The sequence below is a fragment of the Kryptolebias marmoratus genome, linkage group LG7, assembly GCF_001649575.2.
Source record: "Kryptolebias marmoratus isolate JLee-2015 linkage group LG7, ASM164957v2, whole genome shotgun sequence".
Classification (NCBI taxonomy): domain Eukaryota; kingdom Metazoa; phylum Chordata; class Actinopteri; order Cyprinodontiformes; family Rivulidae; genus Kryptolebias; species Kryptolebias marmoratus.
The window spans coordinates 10,077,644-10,098,632 of record NC_051436.1 but is presented as its reverse complement, the minus strand read 5'-3'; the positions used below and the strand labels follow the sequence as shown (position 1 = coordinate 10,098,632).

The following is a 20,989-nucleotide window of genomic DNA, read 5'->3' as shown; positions in this document are numbered from 1 at the left end:
GCGTTGTGACCAGAGGAAGCGGCCGATGCTTTGCATCACTCTGCGGACACACCCTGCCTGCCTGTCTGCCTGCGACGTGGCGGAGCGGAGCGGGATGGAAATGCTGAATCAGTGAAAACTGCGTGAAAGCCCGGCGGGGGGAAGAGGGTGAGCGGCAGGCAGAGAGAGCAAGGTAACAGCATAGGTAAGTTGGGAGAGATGGCTTTCCTCGGTTATCTTTGACAGCTTTTTTTTTTGTTGTTGTTGTTTCCGACTCACTTCGAGCTTTCTCTGCTCGACTTTTCTCTTTAGTTCAGTTTCTAAACTGATTTAGTTCAGTTTAGAAACCAAAACTTCTGCCGTAGAGTTTCAAGCAAACCGGCGATGCGAGGTAAGACTTCACGAGTTCGCGCGGCTGCTCGGTGCTGCAGTTCGCGGCTCCAGCGACATCAGCATACTAAATGAATGCGGTGAAGCAAAGGATGGACCTTACATGAGCGGCTTCTTTTGGCAGTGATGCGTTCTGAATGTGATAAATCCCAGGTTAGGGGAAAAAGTTGGGACAGAATGCAATGATTTGCACATTTCACAACCCAGGTTTTATTCACAGCAGAACACAGAAAACCTCAGATGCTTACACTAAAAGAATTGTTACACTTTGATAAAATTTTATGGCCTCAACACATCTCAAAGTTGGGGCAGGGCCGTGTTGACCACTGTGAAGCATCTCCTCTTCTTTTAAAAACATCCTAGATCAGGGGTCTCCAATCCTGGTCCTCGAGGGCCACCATCCTGCATGTTTTCCTTGTTTCTCTGCTCCAACACACCTGATTCAGTGGTTAAATCACCTCTTCATGTTCTGCAGAAGCCTGTTAATCACCCATTGGTTCAAATCAGGTGTGTTGGAGCAGAGAAACAAGTAAAACATGCAGAATAGTGGCCCTCGACGACCAGGATTGGCCACCACTGTCCTAGACGTTCTGCCGAGAGCTGCGGAAGTTCATGGACGGGGTTGTCGTCCCGTTAACGTCTGATGTTGGATTCTAGCCGTTCGAGCTAGGTCGTCTTTGCTGGATGGGAGCATAGAGCGTGTTCTAAAACCCTGTATATGCTGCTCTGTGGATGTGTAAGCTGCCCATTCCAGAGGCACTCATGCACCCCCATGCCATCAGAGAGGCAGGCTTTTGAAGTGTGCGCTGATAACAGGCTGTCTTCTTAAATTTTATGTTGTCTGACCACAGAACAATCCTCCTCTTTGCCTCAGTCTCTTTTTTAAATAAGCTTGGCCTCAGAGGCGATGGTGGTGTTCACATACGACTTCTTCTTTGCCTGATAGAGCTTTAAGCAGTATTTTTTGGCCGTTTACAGACCGTGATTTGTTGAAGAGTTCCCGAGCCTGTGTGATCATGTCCAGAACAGAATCAGACCTGTTTTTTTTTTTTACACAGTGCCGCCTGAGGGCCTCGTAGATAACGGGCACCCGGTAACGGATTTTCGGCCTTGTCTTTTCTGCACGGAAATTTCTCCAAATTCTTGAAGTATTCCCGCTTTTCCTTCGAGGAGCATCATTCTAAAATCGTTCCACTATTTTTAGATGCAGTGCTTGGTGGACTGCTGAGAAATTCAGCTTCTCTAAAATGCTGTTTGTTTTCTGATTGACCTGTTGCCAATTAACCTAATTAGTTACAACATGCTCTTGCAGCTGTTTCCATTCACTTTTACAACCTTTTGTTTGCCGTTCCAACTATTTTGAGATGTGTCCTGCCACAAAATTCTATTTTTTACTAAAGAAATCCAGATGTTTACTACTGTATGTTCAATTGTGAATCAATGATGGGTTTATGAGATTTTCAAATCATTGCAATCTGTTTTTATTTACATTTTACACCTAACTTTTGCAGAATCAAGCTTGTAAGCGCTGATCGAAACACTGCAGTCATTTTTATGTTGTATAAAGTTGTTCTCTTGTACCGCTCCCTGCTGTAACTTCGGTCGCGCCGAGTCAGATGGAGGTGGACGAGCCGGTGCGTTTGCCCAGGCTGCCCCGGGTCGCCGTGTGCGGCGGCACCCACGGCAACGAGCTGTCCGGCGTGTACCTGGTCCGAGAGCTGCTGAAGGACTTGCGGGAGAAAGACGCGGAGGACGGGGGGCCCCTGTCGGTGCTGGTGGTGCTGTCCAACCCGCGGGCCACGCAGCAGTGCCGCAGATACATCGACGTGGACCTGAACCGCTGCTTCTCCCACGCCACCCTCAAGTAAGGCGAACGCCAGGAGGGTGACGTTGCCCCGCGGCGACATGTCTACTCACGACAGGTCTGTCTTGTCTCCCAAGCGGTCCTGTCCCGGACGCATCTCCCTACGAGATCATCCTGTCCCGAAAGCTGAATGCCTTGCTGGGTCCTAAAGGCGGCCAGGGGGCCGTGGATCTCGTCTGTGATCTCCACAACACCACCGCCAACATGGGCCTGTGTTTCATCGCGTATTCTGACAGTGACTGGATCTGTCTGCACATATTCAAACACCTTCAGGTGAAGAATCTTGTTATCTCTTTGCGATGAATAAAAGTTTCTGGTTTTGACTTTAAAGCTGCTTTTGCTTCGCTGATTTTGGAGAATCTAACTCCTTCAGAAAGGCAGCTGAAGGACCTAACACGCCTTCAAACTGACTGCAGGAGCCCCTCAAGGATGTGTACTCAGTCCTGTACTCTTTTCTCTTCTGACACATTACTTTACTGCCAAATATAATTCTTGTTACGTTTGCTGATGATACAACAGAGGCAGGACAGTAATTATAAAATACAGTAAGATGCTGTTTTGAACATGCAGTAAATGCACTTTACTTCATATTTGTTTTGTCAGAGGCAGATGCCAGATATGCCGATGAGATTCATCCATTACGATGTCTCTAAGAAAGAATCGTATTCTCTTGATTCAGTTGGAAAACACGGCTTTGGTGAGTTTGTAATTTTTTACTCTAATATCACTGTTTCAAGCCTACTTTAATACTGGATTGTTTATTATAAATGATTGTATTTGTCCTTTAAAATCCTCTGTCTGCAGCCTTGGAGATTGGTCCCCAGCCACATGGTGTGGTGAGATCAACCAACTACACGGCCATGAAAGTAGGCGTGCAGCACGTGCTGGACTGGGTCCGACACTTTAACTCGGGTACGTTTGTCGCCAGCTCAGCAGCTGAGCGCACTCAGAAAGCTCTTGAAAGATTAATGTACGTTTAAAGCTCCCGATCGATTTCAACATCATCTTGTGTTTGCTCTGCATCTGTGATCAGGTTCTGTGTTTGAAGGAGGGTTTGTGGACGTGTTTACCATGGTTAAGAAGATCGACTACCCGAGAGACAGCCAGACGCACAACATCACAGCAGCCGTTCATCCTCACCTCCAGGTACGCCCTGAGAAACTCCTTACTCGCTGGTAAATAAACCATTCAACGTAGTAGCTAATGAACCGTATGTAAATTAAACTAACCTGGGTGTGGATGAATACCATAATCACCTAACAAGACAAACATGCACTGCCCAGTCATTAGGTACAAATTAAAAATTTATTACACCCTTTCATCCTGGCAAAAGCAACTCTTGTATAAATTATGACTAATACTCTTTGAGTGCTGCTCACTATGAATAACTCTTCATCCATTATAGCAATAAACTGTTGTTCATATCACAGGGTGGGGCCTTTATATTTACAATGGCTTTACACCAGAGGACAAAACAACTGAATGCCATACATGATTTTAATAATGTTATTATTATTATTAGTAATAAAATCTGGAAGTTTACATAGCGAGAAGAATGAGTCTATAAATCCTCCATGACCTACATCTTCACCGAGGAAAAACTACCGTTGAATTGTGTTTTCTTTCTTCTTTTTTTCCACATTAAAATCTGCAGTTGTCACAATCTTGTTGCAGGGATGTCGTAGGATCAATGGTTCTCTCATGTCTTATGACAAATAAACCACCTGAAAAAATACCAGCGTCTCCAAGTACCACCACGATGACAGCCATTAAAGACCCCCTAACACAGGGGTGTCCAATCCTGGTCCTGGAGGGTCACCATCCTACATGTTTTACTTGTTTCTCTGCTCCAACACACCTGATTTGAATCAATGGGTGATTAACAGGCTTCTGCAGAACATGAAGAGGTGATTTAACCACTGAATCAGGTGTGTTGGAGCAGAGAAACAAGGAAAACATGCAGGATGGTGGCCCTCGAGGACCAGGATTGGACACCCCTGCCCAAACAGAAGGGTCAAGTCCGTGATGGTTTTGTTCCTTTCTTGCTGAGAAAATCCCCACATACGCTCCGGTGTTGGCTCTTCCTTTGCCACCCAACAACCAGATACAGCTCCAATTTAGCTCGAACCAGATTTCCTCATTGTTTTGTACTTTTTGTTGCTCGCAGAGCCAACAGAGACTCCACCGGTGCTGCTTCCGTATTTGCTAGCAAACTGGTTCACCCAGGTCTACCGGATTCCACATCATTCCTGGGAATGTTCTCGACTGAACTTTTGGTTTGGAGTTGTTTCCTTTAGGAGCCAAGATTGTAAATTTATTTGAATCCCTCGTAGCTTTTAGCTATCTCTGCTTTTTTTTAGCTAAACTTCAGTTCCAGTAAATAGTCAGTAGCCCAAATTTCTTCTGAATACCACGACCAGGGTTGCAAAAAATCTGGAGAATTTTCAAAACTGGAATCTTTCCGTGGGAATTAACAAGGAATTTTTAGGAATAAACCTGGAATTTAACCAGGGATTTTAACCACAGTTGGGGGAAAATTGTATGCATTAATTTAGAAAAGAAATGGAGCTATAGAAATGTTCAAAATCTATATTCTAAGCGTTGTGTGGTTGCGACATAGTGATGTCATCAGTGATGTCATCTTATGCAAATTAGGTCATTTAATTTGTTACTTCAGAAACCTTTGGGTTGAACACATGCATATAATGTATAAATTTTTGTCTGATTACGATTAAATGACCCTCAACTTCCAGTTGAATCAAAAAAAAAATTCCCATAATCCCTGTGGAAAGTTTACAATTTGGATTTTTTCCAAAAAATCCCTGACTTAACTTCACATCTGGGAATTTTTTACCCCTTTGAAACCCTAATCCTGAGTACCACCGGCGGTACTTGTACCACAGTTTGGCACTAGACCACCTGAGTGCAGAGAAACTGAAAACTTGTGTATTTTCTTGCGTTTTTGAGTCTCCCAACAGCTGCAGTCGGCTTTAGCTTCCCTTCCGGCCCCACATACAAAAGCAGAAATTCTCACATTTGTCGCCTTAAATTGTTTTTTTGTTTTTTCCTCCCAGGATCGAGACTTTTGCCTGCTCCGCCCCGAAGACCCCCTGTTCCAGACCTTCTCGGGGGAAGCGCTGACGTATAAAGGCAGCGAGCCTCTCTACCCGTTCTTCATCAACGAATGCGCCTACTACGAGAAGGGCGTCGCGCTCTCCCTGGCCAGGAAGAGGCGCGTGGCGGTTCCTCCGATCCGGGCGCAAACCGAGGAGGACAAACAGGCGAGTTTCGCATCGGAGGAAGAGGAGTGACAACGATGAGACGAGCACAAAATGTTTGTTTTTGTTTGTTTTTTTAAACAAAAGCTTTTTATTGAAACGAAACACACCTTGCACACACCTTGAAATGGTCACGTCAACTCACAGACGAGAGCAGCACTTTCACGGGAAAAATCACAAGAAAAGTTCAGGTTACAACGCGTTCGGGGGGTGGAGGAGCTGCTCGTGTTTGAGGTCTGAATGTCCTGAAACGCAGCCCGACTCAACCAATCAGAGCAGCATTTCTGAACATCCACTAATATCTTTATTTAAGGAAGCGGTGCTAATCGATTATCACCCAGCGTGGTTTACAACGAGTGATAATTCCCGTGTGTTTCATTACAAACATTTATACTGTCAAAAAAATAGAATTTCACCACTTTTAAACAGCAACGATATTCAGGATATGATCAAAACTCATTTAAGTGCAAAGCAATACTAGAGATCCTCCATCATGTGCTCTTTATAAAGTACATTCATATTGCCAATAAAGGAAAGGAAAAAAGCAGTTTCCCCGTTAAATTTTGATGAACTTCGTTGTTTGTGTGTTGAAAAACGACGAGCAGATATGATCAAATACGAAACGAACACAAAACACCTGGAAAGGAAACTAAATTCACATTTTTGGGGATTGTTTGAGGTCAACAAAATCATTAAAAGCATGTAGTACAAATACCAACAAAATAAATGAAACATTGTTTGCAACAAAATCAGTAAAAACATGACAAAGATACAGAAGAAATAACAAAACTATAAACTGGGTGAACATGTAAACAAAACCACCACTCTGACCGTAACAGCTGCAAAGAATAAATAATAGTTAAATAAGTTAAAAAAAGAGTCTTTAGCAACAACAATTCAGTTTCTTTGTGTCTGACTTTATTTCTCACGTCCCGTTTGAAAGCATGTGTGAGTGAGATGGTTCTCACAGAGCGCCGCTGGCCAAACAACCCATCTCAGGTGCAAAACGCCGTCGCTGGGTGTGACGAGGGGCGACTGTGCAATTACCGATAAACGCTCCTGTACGCAGGACTAACGAGGGAAGGACTCGTTATTCTTGACAGAAAAAGCTTCATGTGTGAACGCTGACACAGCACGGAATTTTTTTTTTTTTTTACAACTTTGAGGAACACGAACGTACTGTCCCGACTGCGTGCGCCGCCACGGGTGTGCCGCGCTCGATTACGGCGAGGCGAGGCAGAAACGATCCCATCATGGCCCATAAGATGGCTCGAAAGCAACAAACGGCTAGCCGAACCCTAAGGGAAGCTGAAATGTTGCCACCCCTTTAATAATTTTAAATTTACACGTAGAATCAAACTGAGACGCGACCAGTTCTCGAACATAAACGCGAATGTTTCCATTTGGATCAGTAACAGCGTTTAGTAAACAGCTAACGTTGCACTCTTCACTGATTGCAAATAGTAATTAATGAGCTGGCGATAAGCTGCTGCTCTTCCACGGTTGTGTTTTTAAGATTTTTGCAGAAGCAGGTTTGATTTTCTTCCACTGAGGATGGTCGGCTCCTCGTTCTTAGCCGTTATTTTGTGCCGTTTGCTTCAGTTCATCATACTGCTGTAAGACCTAAGCTCACCTCAGACCCTAATTATCTGATTTTTGTGACTCCTTTAATAAATGAAGGGCTTACTGTAGCAGAAACGACTACGAAGCTCCACCGTGCTTTAATGTGGCGTCTCGCTGGGCCGTCAGGGTTAAGGACGTTCAAGAGGGAGGCTGCCGAGGCGGGCGACAAAACGACACGCACGGCCGAGAACAGAGTTTTGTGAGCTGCGTACGAGCACAAGCCACGGTTTTTTTAAATAACTGGTGGCTCAAAAACGCAGCTGCACGGCTCGCTGGTCCCAAACACAGAATTCAGTGAGACTGCAACAACAACAACAAAATAAATTACCTATTTTATCACAATTCTGAACTTGTCTCCAACAGTTGCGGCCCAGTGAGACGCCACCTTTACTTTAAACAGTTTGATGCCCTTAAAGGTTTGGTTTTAACCAATTAACTGGATTCCCTCCAAGTTCTGCTCTGATGGTGACTTAAATAGCCTTTTGTCAGTAATGTTTTCAGCTCCTCTAAAGATTTAAAGTGTCTGAAAATAATGCCAGTAATCATGACCAGGAGGACCACAGAGACGAGTCCCTCTTTAAGCCACCTTTGGCTGATGTAAAACTACACATATAATGTCTCCCAGTCCAAATCCCGGAGCCGGATGGTCACACAAACCACCTGTTACCTCAGCATCACACCCCTGAGCTGCTATATCGATTGTTACAGCTCGGCTCAAGTTGACTTCAAGCCCCAACCATCTCATTCCGGTTCTTGGGAAAAGCGTCCTAACGTGTTTATTGAAAGTTTTATTTTGCTGTATGAACCTTTTTTTTATTATTGTTCTTGCCATAGATTTGAAAGTGATACCAAAATATTGTGAATAAACAGTTAATGTTGGATTATTTGCATTTAGTCCTGAGGATATTCTAAATACTGGACTCACTTCCATTGTTTCTGACCAGGACTAAATGCTGGTTGACTCTTCAAATTAGGATTCCTCAAAGTAACTAAAAATTAAATATAATATTGCGGCACGCTTTAGGATCATTTACTCTAAAGTTTATGAGGTTTAGTTGACAAGATAGGGGAGAGGGGGGAAAGGGATATTACAAGAAAACATTTTGTCGTCGGAACGGAGTCTGAATTTCAACCAGACTTTGGGATCCAGAGCAAAAGAAACAAAAAAAACCCCCCTCCAGCTACGCCACCCTGTAGGCAGTCATGCGGTAGTAGCTCTGACTGTGGCTGCGCGCCGCCCACACCAGCAGCGCCGCCGCCATCATGTGCAGAGGCGAGGAGATGAGGGCCAGGTAGAGGGACCAGCCCAGAGAGCCGTCCACCTTGTCGGGGAGCATCGACACCCTGTGGAGCAGGTCCATCCCGGCCAGGTAGCAGCACACCGTGGCCAAGGTGCACAGACCTGCGGAGCACAGGGGACACGGAAGCGTGTTCAAGGGATAAAAGGAAGTGGGGCTCTGCGTGCCGGTTAGGGACAATTGATACCTGCGGAATGACCTCAGTTTGGATCAATAGTTGATGAGCTAACAGCCAGTCTGAATGGAGGTCAAGAGCATATTTCTGCCATCTGAAAACCGTTCTTTACATATAATTCTTTGGTTATTTGCAAATACAAACAACAGCAGCAGCTAGATGTGCAACCCGGAGGTCTTTCGGCTAATTATAAGTTAGCGTTTACAAAACTGCTATGAATATTTGGAGTTTGGTTTTGACCCCTGCTCAGGATAGTTGTTAGCCAATTATTGAACTCGATATGGTCACTGGAAGCCCCAAACCTGCCAGTCAAACCCGGCAACGTTTGTTAAAACTGCCTTTCCCTCCCTTCTTTGTTCAGCCTTAACCTCTGTAAGCAGCGCCACCCTGGCCAGCCTTTGCCGACTGTTGAAGTCTGTTTTGGTCGCTCTTTGCGCAAAGATAATAAAACTTTTAAAACAACAGCTTTTATTGTCCGTGTTTGTTATTGTTATACAGATTTCCTCAACCCGGTGCCAAGTCGATCACACGGCTTTAATAACGTTACGGCTCAGGCTGTGGGAAGACCAGTTCCTGGCTATTTAAAAAGGCATGTTATATAAATACATACTTATAATTGCTTTTACAGAAAGGGTTGATGTGTTTGATTGTCATGCTGGAAAAAAACCGCTGTCAATCAAGCACTTTCCTGACTGTACTTAATGGCAGATTGATACCTGAAGGCATTTTTTTTTATTTTCTTGTTTCTAATTCGAATTTGATGAAAATCCCCCCCATAAACAGCTAGTTGAACTGCAGTCCCAAACCATGATGGAGCCACCACCATGTTTTACAGCTGGCTGAAATGAGTACAAAGAAAAAAAGATTAGATTTAGATGTTTTACTATTTTACATTCTTCTGAAGTAAAACATAAGGAAATGAGGGACGACTCAAAACCTATGTAGGTGTCTAAATTTACCACCGCATAAAGCAAAACTAAACAAGGAAGCCGGGGCACGTTTGAAGACTCGCCGCTGACATCTTAATTGACGTCCCGACTGAGTCACGGGGTGTTCACAAAGGGAAGCGGCGCGGCCGAACAGGTCTTACCGGCCAAAAGGTGAAGCACTCCGATGCACAGGATGGGCGTGAGGCTTTGACAGAGGCAGGCGAAGAACCCAGTCAGGCTGGCTAACAGGACCAGGCCCAGAGACACCAGCGGCAGCAGGAACTGGCACCTCCACAGGTCTTCACACACACAGACAGACAGAGAAGAGCGAGATTGTGTCGGTAAAAGCGACGGTAAGCGGGACCGAGGCGAAGAAACGGCGTGAACGTACAGGTCCGCAGCATGTCCTCGCCGCTGTTGTGGTTCCCCGGTTCCTTGTATTTGGGAGTGAACTGCTCGGGCAGGGTGAAGTTCCGACACTCCAGCTCCATCTTGGCGTCTGAAAGAATCAGCCACCAACCCATTAGCATTCGAACTCCCACTCGAACCCCCCTCCCCCACCAAGTCAAACACAAATTAATGCAAACTTCATGTAAGGGTTTGCAAACAGACAAAGTCAACCGGTGCAAAAGAAGTAAAAAAAAAAAGAAAGTTGGGCCCGCCCGGTGACAAAACCACAGCAATCATCGTGATGGATCAAAAACGTGCGCATGAATCATAACACCGACTCGGGCATCGCTTCATGTTACAAAACAAATTCCTGCTTTCTGAGCGTACGCCAAGTTCTCGGTGTCGTTTTCACACCGTGTGATATTTTAGGAAGAATCTGAAAAAAACAAAGAACAGATAAACAGTCCTGATCCCAAGGAGGAGAGGGAGGGGGGGTTAAAGCATCGGCGAAAGTCGTCCAATTTAATCGGTCAACTTATCAGTCGGTTAAACTACGATTTGCTAAACGTGGAGGGGCGTGAGGTGCTGTTTCCATAGCAACACTGGCAGATCGTGAAGGAAGCTGAACAGATTTTTAGAAAGTCGGCTCTGGTATGGGCCACCGAGACACACTTATCTGTCCATGTTTGTCCCGATTTCAGAAAATCGGCTCTGGTATCGGCCTCTGAGAAGCACTCATCTGTCCATGTTTTACATAACAAATAAGCACGGCTGTAAATACCATGTTGGGGCTTCTGAATAGGTGAGAAATATGCGATTCCTTATAGCCGATACTAAAAATAAGAGCCAGAAATGAGCTTGAGCTACATGCCTTATTCACTCAACAGAAACTTAGAGACCTTTAGACAGATCAGGATCATAACAAGCTGCTGTCAGCGGTCAGGTAATTAAGGCAAACTTCAAAACTCCACCTCAAATTGATACCTGGATTCTAAGTTCTGTGGCCATTGTTCAGAGACAACCCGATACCCTTTAAGGAAGTGATTCTCAGGTTTCTGGTTTCGGTACAAACGTGATTAATTGTAGGTCAATCATCAGCAGGCGCCACATATGTTGGCACGCGGCCCACACAAGCTGCTGCAGGCATGAGGAACCTGCTCTGTCTGCGGGTGGAGGATGGATGGATGGATGGATGGAGGGTGGCAGGGCAACACACAGAGATCGGAGGGGGGCGGGGCTCGCCGGCACCTTACCTGGCTCCCTGTACCAGTGCGAGGAGGCGGGCACGAGCACGCACCGCCACCAGAGGCCCACGGTGCCGTTGAGGCGGAACAGCGTGTCGCTGTAGGTCTTCTCGTCGAACTCGCCGGCCAGGAACTCCTCGTGCAGGGAGCGCAGCTCGGACACGTTGGCCTCGCCGCGCACGGCGGGGCTGCTGTACTGGTACCAGTGCTGCGTGCCGACGGCCACGGACAGGTACACGGTGGCCAGCAGGCTCAGCACGCAGGCGATGACCAGGGCCGTGGCGTAACGGTTGTCCACCATTGTTCACGCAGGCGGACTCGCGTCAACCAAAAAAAGAGGGATTAAGCCGATGCCAGTCCGTCGCGCATCGGTTCAGTCAATCCTTCGGGCTTCCTGTCATACACAGTTATTCCACTCCCTCTGACATGGATGCAGGTTTAAAACAAAATATGCTGCGCAAAGAGGCCTAAAAACCTAAAAACGCAAGAAAGCAGGCGCTGACTTCAGGAGCTCGTCCCTGGCGCAGCCCTGCGGCCCCGGCTCGGACGCGCCATCTGCTCCTCTGGTTGTCCCACTTCCACAGATGGTGGGCTGTCCCGCAGTGACCCCCACCCACCACCACCCCTCAGCACAGCCACACAGCACAGCTACACATCCCGGGAAAAAAATCAAATCAAATCAAATTTTATGAGGGCTCTTCCAAGGTGCCCTCATTACGCGCAGAGTTGGAAACGCAATAATCCCAGGACTTTCCATTTCCGGTTCCGCTTACGACAAAAAAAACAAACAAACGAAACAAAAAAATAAAAAATAAACACTCCAGCAGAAGCGTTTATCCCATAGACATTATATACGTCTGTGGTTTATCCCACTTTATTCCTGATGGCGCTGTTGTTGAATTGATTATGAACGCAACTTCCGGTTTGGTAGCGGAAGTAGCAGTAACGCTCATAACGAGTGGCAAAATAATAATAAAGTACGAATTAAAAACAAGTGTTACTCTAAGTTAGTATATTATTGTTATCTTTCTGATATCACAGAAGCACAATTAAAATAAAATGCTAAAAGTGTGTCTGTGAGCAAGATTTTATTTTATTTTTTTCCCCAGGCCACATTGAGATGTAAGCTTTTGGGGCTTTTCTTTTGTACTTAGAAGCTAAAATTTACAAATTCCAAGTCAAGAAATTCCATTGGCAGTCAGAATTCCAGGAAGAGAAAGCAGACCTGACTTGTTCTAGATGCCAGTCGGACAACCAATAGAATTTGCTGATTCTGCATTCCATTTGCCTTTCTGAAGTCAGAGTTTTTACAGATCCAAGTCTGAAAAATTCCACTGGAAATCAGAATCCTAACTCAGAAAACCTGGAGATTCCTGACCAGCTCTGACCTTAAAATCCAGTAGCTGCTGTAATAAACGTTTAATTTCCGCTCCCCGTTGGTCTGTACCTCAGCGATCCAGCTCCACACGTTGGTAAGGCGTTTGAACGCACAGAATGCAGAGAAATCTATTTTCAGCTTGTTTTCCTAATAGTCGCCTGGTTACGACAATAAGCAAACTCTGCTGGTTGCCTGAGTCGCAGCTGAAACACAGGTTTAAAGTCATTCCCAGATTTAAATTTAAAGAAAATGGAATGCAGCATAATTTTTTGTGCTCTGTGACGGGGTCACACCTATGTTCCCCAGCACCCATGTTGTACCAGGGGACATAGGTATGGACCCCTCAGTGACCAGGCTAACTACCATTAGTAGTAAAAGGCAACAACAATGGATTTCTCTGCACTCAAACACGATAGCAACGTGTTCACTAAAAAGTTAATTCCTGCAGCTATCATAACTTTTCATACATGTGGCAGCCATATTGGATTTTGAGGCCTTGGCCGGTCAAGACTCTCACACTTTACGAGTTAGAATTGCCACTTTGGGGGTGGGGTGGGGGGATTCCAGCTTATTTTTCTGATTTGGAACTCGGGCCGACTTCCGAGTAGAACTGGATTGCGCTGCGAGTTATGACTTCCCCGGGTAAATGGAATGCGGCCTGACCTCTAAATTTAATATGCCTGCCTTGCACATTAAAAATGCTGATAGCCGTGTCGTAATAAATTTTAACATCTCATTAAATCAGTCTCAGACATCGTGTCTTTATCACCTCTAAAGAATGTTATTATGAAGTCACGTTTCAGCACTTAAGTTACATTTAGACTAACATGTAATTATAGACATACATGCTTATATTCAGAAACGTAACACACCTCTTTAGCTGGTGCACAAATCTTGATTATATCTAATGTTTTACTGTTTCTTGAACAAAAACACAAGTCTTTGCTTGCGTTTTTACTTGGTAACAGCTTCCTGCAGTTTTCCGCCTCATTGTAATCTCATAAAATTCCTTTTGTTTCTTTTAGGGTCGTCACGGGAAGCAAATTCTGACATTAGTATGCGCCGGTGCAAATGTGAATCAGCGTTTAAGCGAGATAGAAAAGGACCAGTGACTTAAAAGTACCTGGATGACAGAAGAGTCTCATGACTTAAATAAACTACAGGCCCTTCCCTGACTCGTCTGACTGCCCGAACCTGAAAACCAGTATTTTGAGACGGTATTGTGAAATCACGAAGCAGAGTGTGACTGCCTGTAAAAATGTCTCTTATTATTATTTCTTTATTATACTTCAACCTTATATATTCCAAATATCACTTTAACTTTAAAAATCAAAGCTAAATAAAACAACAAGCCAAACAAATTAATATTTTATATCACAAAGATCACAAATACAGTAAACAACATGAACTCCTAACCAATGTGTAAGAAAGCTCTACGTGTGATGTCAGAACTGAGAGATGTGCAACAATTTATCAGCTAAAAGTTTCTTCATTTGAAATATTTATTTAAAATATATATTTAAAATTCTCCCAATACAGTGGAAAATATGCTGTCCTTTGCGCTAAGTCATGAAAGATAAATAATAATTTTACGCCTGCAGTTATAATATACACAGGTTTCTATCACCCAAAGACTAAAATGAAACATTTTTAAATAGAACTAAGTTTCAAACAAAACGTCACCAGTTTCTACATGATAAGCATTTAAAGATGCTTACAACAACAAAGTAATGACTTGGTGAAGATATATTTTGCAACAATGAATTCAGAGTTTTTACAGAATTTAGGTTATGACAGCAGATACATTCTGATCAAGAGGACGTCATCAGGGACGTTGCTGCTGGTTTAACAGTAACCATGGCAACAGAATCAGAAAGGATGCAAAGACCAAGCTGATGTCCTGCACTCAAAGCTGCGAATGAAGAGAAAAGAGAACAATAAATGTTTGGCTTTAGAAATGTTTCATTTTACAATCGAACAACATTTTTGTATGAATATGCTGATTAAAACTTACTTTAAAACTTACTTAGAAAAATCTATAGCTTGAGTATCCTTTTTCTTGTTTGGCTAACCCTAACCCCCCATCCATCTAACCCAGGGGTGGGCAATCCTAGTCCTCGAGGGCCACCATCCGGCATGTTTTACTTGTTTCTCTTTAACCACTGAATCAGGTGTGTTGGAGCAGGGAAAGAAGTAAAACTTGCAGGATAATGGCACTCGAGGACCAGGATTGCCCACCCCTGCTCTAACCCAAATCTTTATGTAAAAAAATTGAGCATGTATTCTTCATTTAATGACATTTTTTTTTGGTTCGTATCTCTGTCTAAAAAAGAAAGCTTCGGTAGTCATCTGCTCTGCGGCTAGCACTTCTTACTTGTAGCATCAAATTGGATTGATTTGGTTTCTATGTCGAAGTCATTCGAGATTGGAGACGCCGTTCACAGCTGTAGCTGTTACGGGTCTACATATGCAGACGCCGGATGACACGGCGGGTGAAGCTGTTGTCCTGATCTCTGAAGTGGGGTCTACAGTTGTTACATTCATGCCTGTCAAAAACAAGAATTGTTGTTAGAAAGAAATCAGTTTTGAACAAATATAAAGACGAGAACAGTTTACAAAACGTAAGCCTAAGTCATTTTATAAACATTTGTCAAGATTAAAACAAGGAAGTGAGGAAACGTTTTTCGCTTATTCCAGGAAATGATTAAAGAATGAGGAAATTGTAGCACTCATAACATTTGAAACAAAAGCCAACAATGGTAACAGGTCTCCTATAAATTTCAATAATGTACATACCTCTGTACTGCATTTATTATTGCTTACCTATGCCATTGACCAAAAAAGAAGTTGTGTCAATGTTGAAGGCCGAGATGTTTGAAGCTGCTCCGAGCAGAACGTTTTGAATCTGAGTGACATTCGGAACGGTCGGACTCGCAAAATAAATGTCCACGTAGTTGATGATGGACCCGTTTCTGCAAAAGCATGAAAAAACGTGATGCCGTTTGTGCAAATTCACGAGCGACAGCCTGAAGATTTTATTAGCGCAACATAAAGACATTACGTGAAGAGCACCGGCCTCAAGGAGAGGAAGGAGGAAAAGTGTTGGTAGTATGGCTCAAGCTGCAGGAAGACAGAGCAAACAAAAAGACAAATCAATAATCGTATAACCCATTCACATGGGGGTTTCTAGAATCTCTATGATCTCAATTTCTTCTTCGGCTGCCATTTTTTTATTGATTCATACCAAAGACGTATGAACAATCAACTTTTCTTAGCAAATGCTCTGGAAAAAAGCTGTTTTTAGGCTCAACGAGTGTCAGAAGAAGCGTTAATCTGAAGGTCAAAGGGAGGTTAGACTTTCTTCAGACTACAGTTTTGTCTAAAGTCTTCCTTGGACATGGTGTCCCAAGTAGCTGATTAGTTTCCTATTAGATATATCTTTCTTTTTTTGAAACTTTGAAATAAAACAAAACAGTGACTGAAAGTAAATTGAAATTACAACTATATTATTCACGGTTTCTAAAATCAAAGAACTTTGTCTGTCCATAATGAAGTTTGCTTTCATGTTCATGCAGTTCTCATTATTAGAATAGAAATGAAATCCACATGTATACAAAAAAAGTTACTACATATATTCTATTAAAAACTATCAAACTGGGCAAACGTTTGGCTTTGTTAAGACTGAAGGAAACACACTTACATTAGACTTTATGAGTGCAGATCGAAACATAAATGCTGCAGATGATTGATTGGCCAAATCACGAGTGAATGTCTCTCCTGCAGACCTAAAGATCAGCCGATCTATTCTTGATACCTCGGCAGTTGCAGGACCATTTGTGGTGTTTGTTGTGGTTGTGGTTGGAAAAACTGTAGTTGTTATATTCATTGCAGTTGTTGTTGGAGCATATATAGTGTTTATTTTAGTTGTGGATGGAAAAACTGTAGCTGTGGTTGGATAAACTGCAGTTGTTGTATTCATTGTGGTTGTTGGAGCAGTTGTGATTGTTGTAGACATTGTGGTTGTTGGAGCATCTGTGGTTGTTGTATTCATTGTGGTTGTTGGAGCATCTGTGGTTTTTGTAGTCATTGTGGTTGTTGGAGCATCTGTGGTTTTTGTAGTCATTGTGGTTGTTGGAGCATCTGTTATTCTTGTAGTCATTGTGGTTGTGGTTGGAGGAACTGCAGTTGTTGAAACAGTTGGAGCAGCTGTTGCTACAACAGTAGTTGTTGTTGGAGAAACTGTAGTTGTTGTTGGAGCAGTTGTAGTTGTTGGAACAGCTGTTCCTACAATGGTGGTTGTTGCGGAAATTGTTGTGACTGTTCCTTGAGCCACAATACCTGTAGAAGTGTCAGTCAGATTTACATAATTTGTACTTTTGTCAGTTTCTGATGCATCAATTGTTTCAGGTGTAAAGCATTAAATTAAAAATTAAAACTTTAAAAACATTTAAAACTCAAACATAACATATATTACCTGTTAGAATTACAAGAACCGATATAATCCGCCAGAACTCCATTGTGATATTATCTGAATCTGCAAAATTAAATAATATAGAAAGTTTTATTTACTCAAGTTGCATTTGAAATATGTTTACATTCATTATCAAATGCATTTTTCTTTTTAATGCTGGAACTTGTTAAGCTACTGAATTCAACATTTTGTTTCGTGATGGGTGTTTTTAATCAACTTTATTGAATTCAGATCAAGATGGTGGCCACAGCCAGTGAAAGTAAACAAACACAAAAATGTCCGTATCTCATTTTACAGATACTGAGCTAAAATTTGGTGTGCTAGGAGATGAAAGTCCTCCCCAGCCCGTACTCTGAGAGCGAACACGTTGAGTGAAATCATGTGTATTATTATTTCTGAGATTTATTCCAAACTCCAATAACTGTCATTTTTTTCAACATAGGAAGAATATTTTGGTTTTAGGGTTAGTAGTATGCCTTCAACAACATCCATTTTCTTTCCCTGCTTCCTTTAACAACAGCTCTGTTCTTAATATGGACCAATAACTGAACCTTTTCTAAAAAGGAGTACACTCTTCCCCAAAAAAAGGACGTGTCTTCAAACATAGCTGAAAAAGCATTCCCTCTGTCAGTTGGGGTGAAAAAGGTTGCTGCGGGTAAAAGATATTCATTACTGCTGTTTCTAGGCTTTATGTGTTTGCTTAGTTAAATCAGAGGGGAGACTGTTCTTTTTTTTAGACAAACACTGTTTCTTCCACTAATAACTAATAACAGTAAATCTGTCTTAAAGTAAAACCACAAAGCAACAGCTGCATAGTACTTTCAGATGTTAAAAACATTATAATACATATTTAATTTGGAAAGTGGTATTGATTGAGGATTGTTCGAATAGGAGGGGGTTTATTAAAAAAACAACATAATAATTGACAAATAATAAACAAGGACCTTTGCATCCCTCTTTATTATTTTATTATCTTTATTATTATGTGGCTGTGAACTGAGTTTACAGCCCACTTCGACACACACAGCAGTCCAAACAAACATGATGGCAAAAAAGGCAATAAGAATGACTAATAACACGTTTTCAAATTAAGATTAGGACATTTTGCTAAACTGTTAAAACCTTTTTATTATTTTGTGTGAAGTTATAAGCAAGATAAATAATTTTTTGTACTACAGTGGAAGCTCTTTTTGTGTTATTCAATTTGCGAGGCCAGAGAAAAGGCATTTTCCATAAAGTCTAATAACATTATTGCTACTAAAATATAATAGGACGTTAATAAAGAACAAATACCTGTTGATAGTTAGTCTGTCGATTTCCTGGCTCAGTTGTGCGGCATCCTCTGTTCTGTTGTCTTGTGAAATGATGGCAAGACTTTCACCACTGTTATTAAAACTTCCTGCTAGTTAAGGCAGACAAAAATAAATATTTCTGCCTACAGGCGTTATTCAAAGGACTTATTTCTAAGTCACACAATTATATTTGAATATTAAATCCCCTTAAGGGTGAATGGTCATGGAGCAGGCTGAAGGTCAAATTTATAAATGTTCTGGTTTAGTTAAGTTAAGTCACAAATAAACTGCCTCTTCTTCTCGTTAATCTCTAACAAAGCCAGCTAATGTTACTCAGTAATATAATAACTGTGCACTGACAAGATATGTGGGTGCAAAGCTTTCAGTTTCAGTGACATTTTTATCGTGGTGTATTCGGTATTGTATTTGGAAACTTACAACAAAAAAAAGAAAAAACATGATTTTGGATGTTTTATTGAGTCAATGTCAATTTATTTATTTATTTCTATTTCTATGTAAATGACAATAATTGGCTATAATAAAAGTACTTTATAATTCAGTCAAAACAAAAAAGTAAAACAACAATCCAAACAAAGAAATATAAGAAATAAAAGTACAGCAAAAAATAATAATAAAGAAACACATCATAAACACCACAGTTGTGCAAAAAAGGATGACTACATTTAACAATTTAGAAAAAGCTACTTACAATGCACTGTAAAATTGAATTAAATGTACTTAAAACAACAACAATGAAGCAGATCATTTCATTGAAGTGTCAATATTACGTATTACTTTTGTATTTCTTTAATTGTTATTGTTTTTTGCAATAGCAAAGGTAAGCTCAGTGAACATGAACAGTGCTGTTGAAATGCAGGAAGAGCTGTGCACAGAATTTATATGAATGTCATGGAAAATATAAACACAGAAATCCTGATTTTGCATTGTGTTTTGCATTCTGATTTGAATTGCTTAAAGCCTATTGTGTTCAGAGAAGTGACTAACCTTTTTCTTGAACTATTAAATTTTCCTAACAAGAGTGAGTTGTTTATATATATATATATATATATATATATATATATATATATATATATATATATAGTTCTGTTTTGTTTTTGGAAACTCGCAAAGCGAAGAAAGAACTAAAATCCCAGCAATTGATGTTTTATTCAGTTGTGAAAAATGATGATTACACTTAGACTTTAGAAGAAAAAATTCACAGTGCACTGTAAAATTGAAAAATATGAAATAAAATATGCTCAAACAAAATGACAATGCAGAAGATAATTTTCAATGCAGAAGATAATTTCATATAAGAATATGTGTATTTTTTTTTACATTTTTCTTTGTATTGATTTTATTATTTTGATTTATGATAGCATATCTGACTGACTAGCGCTGCTGAAATGCAGGAATATTTTCGTAATGTAAAAACACAAAACATGGCTTTGCATTGTGTTTTGCATTCCATTTTGAATTGATCTAATCCTATTGTGCTCAGACAAGCAGCTGACCTTTAACCTGCCACTCATACATGATTATTTGAGAACTTTTTTTTTCTATCCAAAAGATGCCTTGGGATATATTTTCCTAACAAGAATGTATTGTTCTTTTAATTTATGTGAACACAAAGCTGATTAAAGATGTTTCAGTGAGGACTGGATTTCAGGGCTGTCAGAAATAAAAATAAAGTTTACACAAATTCAGTTTCATCTGCGACTCTGCAATGTGTTTAAGATCAACATGTGTCGCAAATCAGACTTGGATATTTTTACTTAGGAAGTTAATCTCAAGTCACATTAAAAATGAAATTCATGAAGACGCTTTGGTTTCCAATTGAAACAAAATTCTTGTTCACACCTGTTAGAACTAACATATTCTAGTGGAAATTCAATCTGAACTCAGCAGAGATGTTACTGTTGGCTGGACAGTAACCATGACAACACCACCATGCAGGATGCAGTGATGAGACTCATCATGTGGTTTACTCCACTTGACAATCCTGTAGAGCTGTTTAGGGTAGTCATTATGACTGGAGCAGCTGTGGTTGTGGTTGGAACAGTTGTAGTTGATGTTGCTACAGCTGTAGTTGTGGTTGGAGCAGTTGTTGTCATGGTTGGAGTAGTTGTAGTTGTTGGTACAGCTGTAGTTGTGGTTGGAGCAGTTGTTGTCATGGTTGGAACAGCTGTGGTTGTGGTTGGAACAGCTGTGGTTGTGGTTGGAACAGTTGTAGTTGATGTTGCTACAGCTGAAGTTGTTGTTGGTTCAGCTGTAGTTGTGGTTAGAGTAGTTGTAGTTGTTGGTTCAGCTGTAGTTGTGGTTAGAGTAGTTGTAGTTGTTGGTTCAGCTGTAGTTGTGGTTAGAGTAGTAGTTGTTGTTGGTTCAGCTGTAGTTGGAGCAGTTGTTGTCATTGTTGGAGTAGTTGTAGTTGTTGGTTCAGCTGTAGTTGGAGCAGTTGTTGTCATTGTTGGAGTAGTTGTAGTTGTTGGTTCAGCTGTAGTCATGGTTGGAGTAGTTGTTGTCATTGTTGTAGTAGTTGTAGTTGTTGGTTCAGCTATAGTTGTGGTTGGAGCAGTTGTAGTTGTTGGTTCAGCTGTAGTCATGGTTGGAGTAGTTGTTGTCATTGTTGTAGTAGTTGTAGTTGTTGGTTCAGCTATAGTTGTGGTTGGAGCTGTTGT

At 41.7% G+C, this 20,989-nt stretch overlaps 3 protein-coding genes across 4 annotated transcripts; 1 reads left to right on the top strand and 2 right to left on the bottom strand.

Annotated features, from left to right (window-relative positions):
- The first annotated feature begins 8 nt into the window (after positions 1-8).
- LOC108248517 (N-acyl-aromatic-L-amino acid amidohydrolase (carboxylate-forming) B-like) lies at positions 9-9,069 on the top strand. Of its 2 annotated transcripts, XM_017437343.3 has the most exons (7): positions 9-184; positions 1,986-2,233; positions 2,311-2,506; positions 2,837-2,930; positions 3,038-3,145; positions 3,267-3,379; positions 5,308-9,057. In XM_017437343.3, exons 2-7 carry the CDS (start codon positions 1,986-1,988, stop codon positions 5,542-5,544), a joined length of 996 nt encoding a protein of 331 aa, XP_017292832.1. In that variant the 5' UTR covers positions 9-184; the 3' UTR covers positions 5,545-9,057. The 2 variants fall into 2 exon arrangements, with proteins under 2 accessions (XP_017292832.1, XP_024866626.1); XM_025010858.2 differs by lacking the exon at positions 9-184 and having other exon boundaries at positions 840-2,233; positions 2,843-2,930; positions 5,308-9,069.
- On the bottom strand, positions 7,045-12,078 carry LOC108248518 (claudin domain-containing protein 1). The gene is made up of 4 exons (XM_017437344.3): positions 11,180-12,078; positions 9,928-10,035; positions 9,698-9,835; positions 7,045-8,536 (listed from the first exon to the last, which is right to left on the bottom strand). Exons 1-4 carry the CDS (start codon positions 11,469-11,471, stop codon positions 8,316-8,318), a joined length of 759 nt encoding a protein of 252 aa, XP_017292833.1. The 5' UTR covers positions 11,472-12,078; the 3' UTR covers positions 7,045-8,315.
- A 1,763-nt stretch (positions 12,079-13,841) lies between these two features.
- On the bottom strand, positions 13,842-18,399 carry LOC108248520 (uncharacterized protein P19A11.02c-like). Its single transcript, XM_025010866.2, has 7 exons — positions 18,313-18,399; positions 17,023-17,082; positions 16,249-16,886; positions 15,610-15,668; positions 15,372-15,520; positions 14,923-15,094; positions 13,842-14,460 (listed from the first exon to the last, which is right to left on the bottom strand). The coding sequence occupies exons 2-6, from the start codon at positions 17,063-17,065 to the stop codon at positions 14,964-14,966; spliced, it is 1,020 nt and encodes a 339-aa protein (XP_024866634.1). The 5' UTR covers positions 17,066-17,082; positions 18,313-18,399; the 3' UTR covers positions 13,842-14,460; positions 14,923-14,963.
- Between the last annotated feature and the right edge of the window lie 2,590 nt (positions 18,400-20,989).

Bases quoted from the DNA above. Each gene is read 5' to 3' on its own strand.
- LOC108248517 (XM_017437343.3), top strand. From the start codon at position 1,986: ATGGAGGTGGACGAGCCGGTGCGTTTGCCCAGGCTGCCCCGGGTCGCC. The intron at 2,234-2,310 runs GTAAGGCGAACG...TTGTCTCCCAAG, and splicing joins TTCTCCCACGCCACCCTCAA to CGGTCCTGTCCCGGACGCAT. The intron at 3,146-3,266 runs GTACGTTTGTCG...ATCTGTGATCAG, and splicing joins GGTCCGACACTTTAACTCGG to GTTCTGTGTTTGAAGGAGGG.
- LOC108248520 (XM_025010866.2), bottom strand. From the start codon at position 17,065: ATGGAGTTCTGGCGGATTATATCGGTTCTTGTAATTCTAACAG. The intron at 16,887-17,022 runs GTAATATATGTT...ACACTTCTACAG, and splicing joins GGTTCTTGTAATTCTAACAG to GTATTGTGGCTCAAGGAACA. The intron at 15,669-16,248 runs GTAAGTGTGTTT...GTCTTCCTGCAG, and splicing joins CTGCACTCATAAAGTCTAAT to CTTGAGCCATACTACCAACA.
- LOC108248518 (XM_017437344.3), bottom strand. From the start codon at position 11,471: ATGGTGGACAACCGTTACGCCACGGCCCTGGTCATCGCCTGCGTGCTG. The intron at 10,036-11,179 runs GTAAGGTGCCGG...TGATTCTTTCAG, and splicing joins GCACTGGTACAGGGAGCCAG to ACGCCAAGATGGAGCTGGAG. The intron at 9,836-9,927 runs GTACGTTCACGC...GTGTGTGTGAAG, and splicing joins CGAGGACATGCTGCGGACCT to ACCTGTGGAGGTGCCAGTTC.